The sequence below is a fragment of the Kogia breviceps genome, chromosome 4, assembly GCF_026419965.1.
Source record: "Kogia breviceps isolate mKogBre1 chromosome 4, mKogBre1 haplotype 1, whole genome shotgun sequence".
NCBI lineage: Eukaryota > Metazoa > Chordata > Mammalia > Artiodactyla > Physeteridae > Kogia > Kogia breviceps.
Genome location: NC_081313.1, coordinates 38,590,514 through 38,602,893, shown reverse-complemented (window position 1 = coordinate 38,602,893; position 12,380 = coordinate 38,590,514). Strand labels below are relative to the sequence as shown.

The following is a 12,380-nucleotide window of genomic DNA, read 5'->3' as shown; positions in this document are numbered from 1 at the left end:
CCTCTGTCAAGAATTAGACACAACAATCAAAGTAATCAACGGGCATGTCTAATGCACTGTAACATTTTCAATGCAAAGTTTGTTTTCTCTCTGCCCCCACCACGTTAGAGCCTGTAATTAACCCCTTATGCAGGACAAAGCCAAACAAAAGCCTAATTGAGGCTCGTTTCCCGATTTGCGGCAGGTTTGGAGAGGGTGAAAGCGACTTGGGAGCTGGGGAGACGCGGGGCTCCCGGGGCTCCAGCCCGACCTCCGCCCCGCTCGCCGTCAGGGGTCCTGAGGGGCGCACGCCACGAGACACACGATTAGGGTACGTTAGCTTTCGTATTTATTACGAGTTGTCAGATGTTTAAAAAGGCATTACACTCGCGCGTACAAATGCATTCAGTTTGTAGAGAGCCAAAGTAACATGGGGGGAGGGGGAGGGGAGGAGACAGGGTGGAGCCCCAAGTCCTAACTCTACACCCACAAACGAACCGAGAAGCCTGATTTCGAACAGACAGGGCCATTTCTCCTTCACTGGGTTCTGGCTCTGGCCCAGGAGCCGCTGCTAAATGCCAGCCGGCAAGGTGTTAAGAGCGCACGTCCGCGAAACTCCGACCGCACGAAACCTGGACCCCTGCCCCTAGAAGGCGGTTCCCCACCTAGTCCTCGCCGCGCCCCTCCGCCCTAACCAATCACCCTCGTAAGGTTTTGGGGGTCGGAGTTAAGGGAGAAAGAGAGAAGGGGACGGTGGGGAAAGAGAGGCAAGAAAAGACACCCAGTGACTGGTCTGGGAACTGGTGAGAAAACTCCCCTCTCTCCGTCTGGTCTTCCTGCGCAAATAAAGCAGCATTTCTCAAACGGCTGACAGCCGCCACTGGTAAATAATGGTCCTACTTCACTGGCTAGGCAGAAAGCCTCTCTTTTAGAGAAAGCTTATACTTGAAATATGGGTCATTTCAACGATCCTAAGCAGACGACTTTGGTATAAAGCACTCTAAGAAGATAAAAATAGTGACTCAGGATCAAAATCCATCTTAAGCAGGACCCTCTTCCTATTTTGGGTGGGGTGGGGTGGGATGGAGGGTAGGGCAAGAAAAGAGACAGGAGGAAAGAAAGGTGGCAAACAGGACAGAGGAAAGCATCTCATTTTCAAAAACTCAGTAACATTATCACAGCTGAGAGCAAAAGGCTTCCAACCAGTTTTGATCCAACTATTGAAATGCAAACTAGCAAGTTCAACCTTAACTATCTGCAATTAAATATCACACCTATTATATGTCAGTTTACCCAGATTCACATGCAGTCCTTAATTTCAGACATTTTAATGACTTACTTGTAAACATATAAAAGAGGGCTCCTGGATCACTGTGTTTATTTATTTATCTATGCCAAACATTTATTGGTGAAATAGTCCTGAAGATATAATTCTACATATGGCGCTTTGATTTCACACAATATTTAAGAAAAAAGACAAAACACATAGAATTAGACATATAATTCAAAGACCACGGTACAACCTTTATCTTTTTTTTTTTACTTCAGCAAACAAAAAAATAATGTCAAATGACATGAAAAGTGGCAAGTCTTCCGACAATAAATAATAAATTACTTTATAATTTTTGCAATGCAAGAGCAAACAAAAAAAAAAGTTTCCTTTTTTTCCTCTTTATTTCCAGAGAGAGCGAAAACAGTCATTTTAACCAATAACTATACACATCTTTGGGGGAAAAGTTCTTGGACAGACACAAGTCAAACACAATCCCGAGACGCTTGTGGCAAAATAGAGGTAACCTTGTTGCAATGCTTTATAAGTTGGTTTTTAAATCTGAATTCAAAAACCTTTAAAGTCGCTTCAGACTTCTTGATAGAGGATGGATCTCAAAAAAAAAAAAAAAAAAGAGGGGGAGGGCAAAAGGAAAAAAGAAATCAGCTACAGGACATGCTAGAGACCCAGGATTTCAATTAACTCCTTGTTAAAGTCAACTAAAAACATCGCAAACCAACGCAGCTCCACCTTCCTGAAAGGACCCTTTCAGCCAAAGAGGCCAGTTTCTCTTCCTGCGCATTTGCTGGAGCTCCTGTTTGGCAAGGCAATGACCAATATAGAAACAGCACCATTCAGAATAAGATGGACTAGAAAATCTCTATTTCTGCTTTTCTCTAGATGTGCAGTGAAATGAAAATGCTTTTTTTGAGATCCTTGAATATAAATCCTCTACGTTTTAAAAACGTCTTTTTTTTTTTTTTTTCAGTACTCCTAAGGTCATTGGATAGCATTATGTTGGGTTTGGGTTTTGTTTGTTGTTTTAATTCTAGTAAAATCCCATGATTGTCTTCACAGTGTTGCTACCATATCACCTTGTCATTAAAACAGACTTCGTGCGTTTCATGGAGCATTCATTTCTTGATTCAGTTTTTATTGACTGGGTCGTTAAATACTTTTGTTTCGGAGTTCGACATTATAATTTCCCACTTCCTCCAACAGGGAAAAAAATACATCTGAATGAATGTTCCTCATGCCTCAATTGGACTGGCTACCATGCTGTTAGGTGTATCTGGGAGCTGAGAGGACATCGACGCCACTTCACTGCCAGTGGAATTAGAGCCCGGTCCTCCTTCTGAAAAATTGACCTGCATAGAAGGTTAAGAAATGAATAAAGGAGGCTGTGATCGTATTCACAAAAGGATTATAAACTTGTCCTCTGTGTGTGTGTGTGTGCGTGTGTGCGTGTGTGTGTGTGTCTGTGTGCAGAGGCAGATATATAGATAGAGATATCCGCATATATAATTGAATTTTAACAGGTTTAAAGAAAGCCTACAAGGAAAAGAACTTGGGAAGAAATCCTCTCGCTTTCCCATCTTCCAAGAGATCTCTGTTTTAACTGAAACTGAATTCCCAACATTACGCTGCATTAAATTATTTAAGAACAAATGCGTTTCCCACTGTAAAATGGCATCGCGACTCTACCATGCATGCTCGAAATAAATTTATCCTGCCGGCTACGTGTTGCCCTGGGAGCAGGCGAGTTCTCAGTCTCTAGGCGTCAAAGCCTCTCTTCTTGAGTTGGAAAATCCATAACACGCCGCTCAGATCGTGTGCCGGGAGATTCAGAGGAGGCTCCACAGAACAGTGATTAACTCCTCAGAGGGTTCACAGCGTGGCCTTTCTTCCTTGTTGTTGGTCCTGCTGCCTTTTGGCCTCTTTCTCTCTTTCAATCAGGCTCTTCCTTCCGAGAGGAGACCCATATATTATAACGTCATCCACATTATAAATATCTGGCTCCTTCTCTTAAGCCGAAAGCATTGTGTTGCTGTTGTAAACTTTCTTCTCCACTCTGCTCCCAACACCTCCCCATCCTCGGCTTCCCTTCCACTGCTCTCAGCTGACACTAAAGTTTCAGGAGGTGCAAACACTTGGCTGCCCTGAACCCTCCCCTTACCTGCCTTCTATGATGCAAGTAACTGGTAAGATTAGCCTGACATTAAAAATAATTTCTTTTTCCTAATTCCAGGGTCTACCTTCCTTGCTATCTTATTGAACTTTCCCACTGTGAGGCCAAGGGACTTCTCAAATCTGCCTCCTCTAGACTGGCCCACTTGCAAACAGACACCTGAGCCAAGCCCTTTTAACCCCTGCCTGTGGCCCATTACCCAACTGTTGCCACAAAGAAAGAAAATGCCCTCCAGGTAAATGTGAGGGGAAAAAGTTAACCTCAATTCAAGCTTTATTTTCAAAGAAAGGAACAAGTTTTTCAGATGGATCTTGTTTTATAGAACAAGATCCTACAGGGCTGTTTATTATTTAAGGAAAAAAACCATATGTGTACATATATCATCTCACAAAAGATATATACTTAATAATCTTAGTTATCTTCACCCAGGTGAAAGGTGAGTTGAGTTTTCTCTTCTCTGGATGTGTAAAACATATTAACATGAAAACCAGTTTTCACATTATCTCTCTGATTGGTAGAACTCAGGTTCCTTTGGCTATACATGCCCCACAGTATGTGACTGTGTATATTTGAACTTATGCACTAAAAAAATGTTTAAGCAGTCCTACATTTTAGATTAAGATATAGTCCCAGAAAGAGATATAGTCACAAAAAGTATCAATCATATCTTTGAATAACTGAACTCTTTATTGATGTATTTGAATAGTGCACAGATAGGTGCCTGCTGACCATTGATAATAACATTGATTATGTATTACAACATTGATTATTATTACAATCACCTTGATTTAGGTCCTTAACTATACCATGCTCTAGGAGCTGAGAAGGGAGTAAATTTACTGTCTGCTGATCAAAATGCCAAGGTGATCTCTAATGTCCCTTCTGATGCTACAAGTCGAAGATGTATAATTCTGAAACCCAGGATACCTTCCCACGCGTGTCTATTTAGTTAGGCACCTTGAAGTTAATCCCTCAGAAGAGGCCTGATTGATAGAAAATTCAACCTATATGGTCAAACTATGAACTCTCACAGAAAAGACTCACAAGAGGTTTGTTTTCCTTGCGTGCTTCCCTCCTCTCTCCAACAAACCCCCTTCGTCTCTCCCCAAACCTGGGGATGGGGAGCACCCTCCTCGCTAACCACCCCCCCCAGCATCTTCCCTTGTGTGACAGTTTAACCAGAATCTCCTTTCTTTGGAGATTCAGCCTCCCCACTCTGGGAGCTGACACTTACCAGTTGCTGAAAAGCCGGCTGATCTATGTCACTCTGCAACGCGAAGTCACTCAGTACTTTCCAAGGCGGCTGGTAACTTTGCACCTCCACTGGGTTTGCCTGTAAGCCACCGTCGTGTCTCTCTGGACTGGCAGCCACCATGGGAGTTCCTGTCATCCCCTGGATATTCTGTGAATAGGTCCCCCCCCAGTCCCAACATGTTAATGAGCAAACTCCCTCCCTTCATTGTCTGTGCAGGCTAAGCAAATATACCCTGGTATTATCTTATCTATATAGTGGCCTTTATTGACTCAGTTAATCTGCTGCGCGTATGGATATTAGCCAGGGTTCAGTTTTGTGTTATTACGTTTTGTTCTTCTGTTTCTGTGGGCTGGACTATTAGGTCTACTTGGACCTTATTAAGTGAAATTCTGTTTCGACTTTCTTCATTCCCCTTAAAGTCACTGTTCTTCCCAATTCCGCCCGTCTGCCTTTCCAGGCCATAGCATCTCAGTGGAAAGCTGAGGCAGGATAGGCCTCCCTTCAGCCTCCAGACATGGTGATTTTTCTGGGCAGTTTGTTAGTCAGATTTGGGGGTAGATTTTCCGCAGGCAATTCTCCGGGAGCCAACCCCAACTCCCAGGCATTTGGGTCTGGCCACTATTGTGCTATTATGCACTAACCAACTTAGAAAGTGCCCTGGCCCAGGCTTGGCCAGTCTGCCAAATTTAATGACAGCAGGTTTTATGGCATTTAAAAACAGGGCCTAAGCAGTAAGTAGCAAAAAAAAAAAAAAAAAAAACAAACAAAAAAAAAAACTGGTTGGTGGGGGTGGGGGAAGAAACTCTTTAGTTTAATTTAACCAGGAGGGCTGCCACTTGGGTGCCGCTCTGGGCCAGGGATGATAGTGGGTAATAGTGCCAGGGGCCTGACATCTCTGGAGACCTGGGCTTGACCTGGAGCAGAGGGTGCCCTGTTTTCACGGGTCACCTTGGGGCACACTTCGCCCACCTGGGGGCTCTGCTGCAGGCTGCGCACGGGGGGGGGGGGGTACGCCGGGATGACCCTGGATTAAAAAGGAAGCCAAGGAGTTGTCCCTTCCTCCTCTCGGCTGCCTGATGACCAGAACTTTGGCAAAACCAGCGCCAGGCCTCACTGCCCACGGAGGGGGCGACGGCCCTTCCGAATCCGGGATGGGGCGAGGCTGAAGGACACGAGCCCACCCCCGCGGGCTGGGGCCTCCCGGAGCAGCGCGGGCCGAGGTGTGGCCGCTGGGCCGGGCACCGGTGGGGTCCTCTCCCCGGGGCAGGGGTGGGAGGGAGGGGCCGCCAGTGCCGGGTCCTGCTCCGGAGCCGGAGGGAAACGGCGCCGGCCCACCTGGGCAGCCGGCACGCACGCCTCCTCGGCTTCCCCCTCTCGTCCCCTGCCCGGGCCCCAGGGCCACTCACAGTTTTGTCATTGGGTTGCTGCTGCTGGAGCTGCTTCATCATGATGCTCCGCTTCTTGTCCTTGCACCGCTTGTTCTGAAACCAGACCCGGATCACGCGGGGACTGAGGCCGGTCATCTCCACAAGTTGCTCCTTCATGAGCGCGTCGGGCCGGGGGTTGGCGGCGTAGCAGGTCCGCAAGGTGTGCAGCTGCTTCTCGTTCAACACAGTCCGCACGCGGGTGGTCTTCTCTGGCTGCTTGTGTACGTGGGGCCGCAGGGCCGGCTGCCGGGCGGAGATGGGCTCGGCTGCGGGGCAAGGGGTGCCGTGAGCCGGCCGGGCCGCCCGCCCGCGCCGCTCCCGGACAATGGGCAGCTCTTTGCAGCCTCGACAGACAAAGCAGGGGAGGCAGAGGTAGGGGAAAGGGGCGCGAAAGGGAGAATAAAATCTCGCTCTCTAATCTCAGAGGTCAATGCTCAGTAATCCAGGCCCGGAAAGCAGCCTCCGCCCCTGCTCGTGTCAACACGGAGTCAGCAAAGGGGCGCACGTCTCAGGGTCTGCCCCTATGCTCACAGCAAGGGCGGCATCGTTCTGCCTTGTTTCTCCTCCCTCTGCGCCTTTTCTAGTACCCGGACTGGGCCCAGGTTACACCGAGTCCACACACACCCCCCACCCCCAACGCACAGGCGGTACTAGGGAAGGAAACGCAGAACACCCCAGCGACAGCCAGAGACAGTACTCCAGCGGGATGTCTGCAGCACAGAGGCTGAGGAGACTTCTGACAGAGAGCTTGAACTTCAGTCCCCAGGGTACAGTTATATCAAGGGGATAAAGAAATTCGGGATTTCGGCCATCTCTCCAGCCTTTGATCTTTCTTAGTCTACCTGGATCTACTAAATCTACCTGGATGTTCCTGATGTGATCTGATCCCAAGAAAAGGAAAACCGAAACTCTTTAGGACTGCCGGGCCTCTAGAGAAAAGACAGCTGGGGAGTGTTCTGGCTCCTGACTCCCTCCCAATACTTGGGCCTCTTCTGTGCTTCCCACAGCGGAGCACAGGTTGCACCTAACAGAAGTTGCCACCTCTGGCTTTGCCCCTCTGCAAGCTAAGTCACAAATCCCCTGGACGGAATTCTTAGAGCTGCCAGAAAGCAGAGGAGGAAGAGTTGTAGTTTTCTCACAGCCAGAACTCAGGGCAAATTGACACTTTAAAAATGCACAGGGCAGATCTATCAAGACCGGAAAGCAGGTTTGGAAACATTGTCTGCCTTCTTACCTGTGGCCCCCCTCCTGGCCAACCTTGCTCTATTTCTACTATCCTTCCTGGGACAAGGGCCCTCAGATCTGTTTGTTACAAATCCTGCACTTTCCAGGACCCCCGGGGGTCAGGTCAACACCTAAGGGGTCAATTTAGTGTCACAGCAACAGGCCCGAAGATGAAATTCTCACCAAATCAAGTAGAATGAACGGTTTAAAGAGGGAGGCTCCCTTTAAAAGGCAATTACTGCAGATAAGCTTGTTGACAGTTTTAAATTACGGCTCCGTGCAAAGGCTTGCAATTATTAAAACTGTATCTTTTCAGGCCCACTCTCTCACAAAGGGATACAAATAAATTTTTAAAATATTTTGGAGTGGGGGGCAGTTTGCAAGGGAAAAGGAACTGAGAGGCTAAATAACTTGAGGCCACCTAAGCTTCCTTCATTGGGTTAAAGGAGGAAGCTCCAGGGGCCCAGAGCTCCACCCCTTTAATTAGGCTGCTTCTGGGAGAATACCTGGCGGGCAGCTGAAGCCCGTTTTCAGTAAGCCGCGTTTTGGAGGCCAAGGTGAACTGGAAGTACTGTTTGGGCGTGTGCACACACGTGTGCCCAAGCGGTGTACATTCACGGGCGCCCACATCTAAACACACAAACGTGTAGCTGTGCTGGGAGGAGTCAAGGGAGACAGTGGGGGCATTGAACCTTGCTGCGAAAGAGTGAAGCGCGGTGAAAACCGCACCCAGAACCCTCCGTCTCCGACTGCAGCAACCGCCGCAAGGGTCCCAGGGTTGCTGCGGCCGCTGGCGCGCTGGCCTCGCCTGGCGCGTCTCCCCGAGGAAGGCCTCCCTCCGCGCCCAGGAGTACCTGCCATTTGCAGCGGCCGAGCCGGGTGCAGGGGGCTGAGCGGGTCGCCGGCGCCCAGGCTGGCCCTCTCCACCACGTCGTGATCCGCGCGGCAGAAGAGCCCGTCCTCCCGCAGCGCGAACTCGTCCCCGGGGATGAGCTGGCGGCTGCAGGCCACGCAGCGGAAACACTCGATGTGGTACACCTTGGAGCGGGCGCGCATCACGAAGTCATTCTTGCTGAAGCCGATGCTGCACTTGGCGCATTTGATCCCGTACAACCTGCGCGGGGGCCGGGCCCGGGGCGGGAGGGAAGCACAGAGAGAGGGGGTCACTTCAGACGGGCGCTAACCCCGACCCAAGGTCGCTGGCAACCTCGGCCACAACGCCTTGAGACACTGAAATCAGCATTCGCAGACAAGCTGGGAATGGGAGGGTGGAAATGATTAGATTTCTCTCGTTTCCCTCTCCATTTCCCTTTCCTATGAGCTTCTGTGTCTCGATCCGTACCTCTTAGTTGAAAACGACCAGTCCAAACTAACGAAAAATGTTTGACGTGTTGGAAGCCTGGGCCGCTGCTCCAGCGACCAGTCCAGGGTGGCCCTTGCCGTTCTTGTCAGGAAGGGGTCCAGGGGGACTCCGGGAGTCACTGGCCTCAAATTTTCGCCTCCCTATCCCCCAATTTCTGCTGCTAGAAACGTCTCTAAAACTGCAACCCAAATCCTCCTTTCAAAAGAAAATGAGGTTATGGAATGAGATTGTCACCCCACTCGGTTTGAAAACACACAAATGCACAGGCAGAAGAACAAAATGAAACCTCTGAGCGTTTCCAGAGCCCTTTCTGCACAAGCCCACTGCACTTTTCCCCAGCTAAAGATCTTTTCCTCGGGCAGCAATGTTAACAGAAAGTTTCCTCTCCTTTCCTCCTTTTATTATTATTTTTAAAATCTGCTTTGATTCCCTCCATCTTTTTCAAGTTGCTGAAGCATCTACCTTTATTTCAGTTTGTCTGAGAACCCTGACCAGACAGAAAAATGAAAAGACCCACTCCTAAGGTCTTCCTCACTGCTGACCTTTCTTTACCAAGAGACAATCCTTGTAGGTTTCATCTAGAGGCTCTGCCCTGGCCCCCTCTCCGCGTTATCACTAATAACCAAAGCAGGAGCGTTCCTACAAACAGAGAGAATAGAGGAGAGGAAAAGACCTACACAAAGAGGGGTAAGAGGAGAAAGGCATTCGGAAATCTAAACGGTTTCTATGTTCTGCTTTTACAACTACAGGATTTCAAAGGGACACACACACTTGCACGCGCGCACACACACACAGTTGAAAGAGTGGAGAAGAAAATGTAAAAGCGATTGGTTCCTTCCACTGACGTTTAGCCAGAATTAGGCACAAGCAGGTCTGAATACAATTGAGCAAAACACTATCTCCACAGGAGTAAAGCTACTGCTGGGGTTGAGAAGTGAGCTCTCCCTTTCCAGAATCTCCAGTTCACAAACCAATCAAGTAAACAATTGAAAATGGCTCATTTGTCAGAGGTTAGAAGGTAGATTCAAAAGTTTTCCCTCCCTCCGCCTACTCTATGTGAGATCTTCCACTTCATAGGATGAGGACTTTACCTTGCCTGTGACCAAACAATTTGGAAAATCCCTCCCCCTTCCTCTAGCTCCCCACTTCTCCTCTTTCCTCCCGTTCTCCTCCCCCACCATCAAAGTATTAATAAACTTTTTTTCTGCACCGTTCAGCTTTATTAAAATTACACTCTCCACTTCATGGTTTTAAAATAAGAAAAAATACTGCACACTAAGTGAGCAGGAAAAAACTGTAACTGCATACTTAAATCACAGCTAAACTTTAAGGTAAGTTCTAAGCTCCATAAACTCTATGACTTACAGAGCTAATTACTTGTTAACAGCCCCTGGAGAACTTATTTTTAAATATAATATTTTGATATTATTCGACATAATAACGAATCGACATAATAACGAAGGTGTTATCTCTTCTGTTTTGTTCTTAAAACAATAATATTTTCTTTGGAAATTCTACTTCCTTCCTAAGGCAGAAAATGAAGTTTCTGACATATGTATACACAAGTCAGAAAATTTGAGGTTGGCAAAGCATGAAGTTTAGACGCAGAATAAACTGAAAGAAAAAAAATCAGAAAGTTCCTTATGTGGTTTTATTCTTGACAGTAAGGGCAATTCGCTCATTTTATCAGTTACCAGATTTTAATGTGAGAAAGGAAGCTGTTCAATTATCTAAATATACCAATTGTTCGTAGACAGATGATGGGCAATTTGATCTGCTCTGTCTAATTCATCAGCTCAGATAAGATAAGAAAGAAGACAGTCAGATGTCACCAAAGGGTTAATATTTAAAAAGATTAAATTTCCGGTCTTTTTTACAGAGAATATTTGGGTTGGTTTTCAAATTTTCCAGGCAGGAGTCCTTAACCTAAAAGTAAAAGGGCAATATCTCTATTTGCTCTTTCAAAGTACATCTTTAAATATGCCTAGGTCAAACTATTTCACCTATTGCATTGACATCTCCGAAGAATCTGGAAGTTACTAATAAAATACTTAATTAAAATAAATAAAAAAGAAAAAACATTGCATGATACAATAGAAACCAACCGACCTCTTTTTTTTAAGTTTAGAAACCCCAACTTTTCCATCTTGAATTTTTGTTTGTTTGTTTTGGAAGGGGGTGGGTAACAGAGGAAAATAATTTGAGCATCACAAATTCCAAGAGCAATTATACAAGCTCCAATGCCACATAATTTATGGGAACCACTATCGAGTTTCGCGGGGTTTTTTTCCCTCTAAAAAGTAAAATGAACAGCATAGGTTAATTTACATATTACACTTACAAGGGTAACTGTTGCACGCTGGAATCCATTAAGGCAAACTTCACCAAAGGACAAAGCCACACAAAATAATAACGAAGGGAGAGAGAGGGAAATCTCACAAAATTAAGGAAGCAGTATAAATGGCGTACCTGATATAATCTCTTTTACAGTAGGTTTTCCCATCTCTAACAAAGCACGTACAGCTCTCGTCCAAATACTGATTACACTCCGCACATTTCAAACATGCCGCATGCCATTCCAAATCCGGAGAAACCCTCAGAATATACTGATCGTGAATTTGATTGCCGCAACCAACACACAGGGAAATCAGACGTTTTTCTGAAATGAAAATAAATACATGATTGACTAACCGTTTACTTCCTACAGAGATAAACACACTTTTAGTGTCGTTCTCTTATAGGGCGTACTCTGGGAGTTTGTTTTTTTTTTTTTTTTTTTTTTAAGAGTATTGCACTTTGGGATGGTAATTGGAGTGTGCCATCAAAACCCTGACTCATTTTTAAAAGGAGGTGGAATATATATGTAAAATGCAGATTTGAATAGTCTACAAGCCTAGCACGCAATCAAACTCGTTCATTTTGTATTTCTTTTTCCTCCCTCCTCCCTCTTTGCCATAATCACTGGGAAAGATTATGGATAAGTCAAGTCAAAGAAAAGGTTTTGACTAGAAGCGTTAAGTGAACGCAGGGATGTCTATATTTTCCATGAAGCACGCTCTTAAATAGCACATAGGACTGGAAATTGTTAGCAAGAGCAGACATCAATACAGTTGTCACTCGTTCTCTTTTGCAAGTCTAATGCTAATTCACATCTCCGGGTATTGTACTTGCAGACAGACCTTTGCAACAGAATAACCTTCTCGGAGAGCTCAGGATTCCCGAGGAGGAAACCACCGCTTAGCACCAGAAGGCTAGGGTTTGGGAGGGCACGCAGGCGAATTCAAACACAAGGTACGATCAGTTTCCCGAAGATCAGAACCGACAGCAAGCATGCAGGCGTGGCGGCAACAAGAAAAAGCCACCTTCTCTCTCTCTCTCCTCTCTCTCTCTCTCTCCAAGCAATGACTCGAACTCCGAAGAGCCCTTGACACCCTTGCCTGAGAGAGACCCCCGCACAAGAACAGCACACCGAGCCCCACAAGGTAAAATCGCCTCTTACTTTTTGGTGGATCTCCCATGTCTCCCATATCTGTAACAGGGAGTAATGTCCACAGTGAAATGGTGGTTGTACAGTTGGTGACCAGCCCACAGAGAGGATGCTGGAGCTGTGGCTAAGTGGGAAACAGTGGCCCCTAGGGTTGCCAAGGCTGAGAGAGCCGCTGCCCGGCTGCGCC

General features: G+C 46.7%; 1 protein-coding gene across 1 annotated transcript; it reads right to left on the bottom strand.

Annotated features, from left to right (window-relative positions):
* Positions 1 to 2,499: 2,499 nt before the first annotated feature.
* Positions 2,500 to 12,233, bottom strand: ISL1 (ISL LIM homeobox 1). The gene is made up of 6 exons (XM_059060735.2): positions 12,206 to 12,233; positions 11,176 to 11,365; positions 8,198 to 8,457; positions 6,099 to 6,385; positions 4,672 to 4,839; positions 2,500 to 2,616 (listed from the first exon to the last, which is right to left on the bottom strand). The coding sequence occupies exons 1-6, from the start codon at positions 12,231 to 12,233 to the stop codon at positions 2,500 to 2,502; spliced, it is 1,050 nt and encodes a 349-aa protein (XP_058916718.1).
* Positions 12,234 to 12,380: the final 147 nt, after the last annotated feature.

Excerpts from the sequence above, each read along its gene's own strand:
- ISL1 (XM_059060735.2), bottom strand. The coding sequence starts at position 12,233 with ATGGGAGACATGGGAGATCCACCAAAAA. Across the intron at positions 11,366-12,205 it reads CATGGGAGATCCACCAAAAA|AAAAACGTCTGATTTCCCTG; the intron begins GTAAGAGGCGAT and ends TTTTCATTTCAG. Across the intron at positions 2,617-4,671 it reads AGCCGGCTTTTCAGCAACTG|GTCAATTTTTCAGAAGGAGG; the intron begins GTAAGTGTCAGC and ends CCTTCTATGCAG.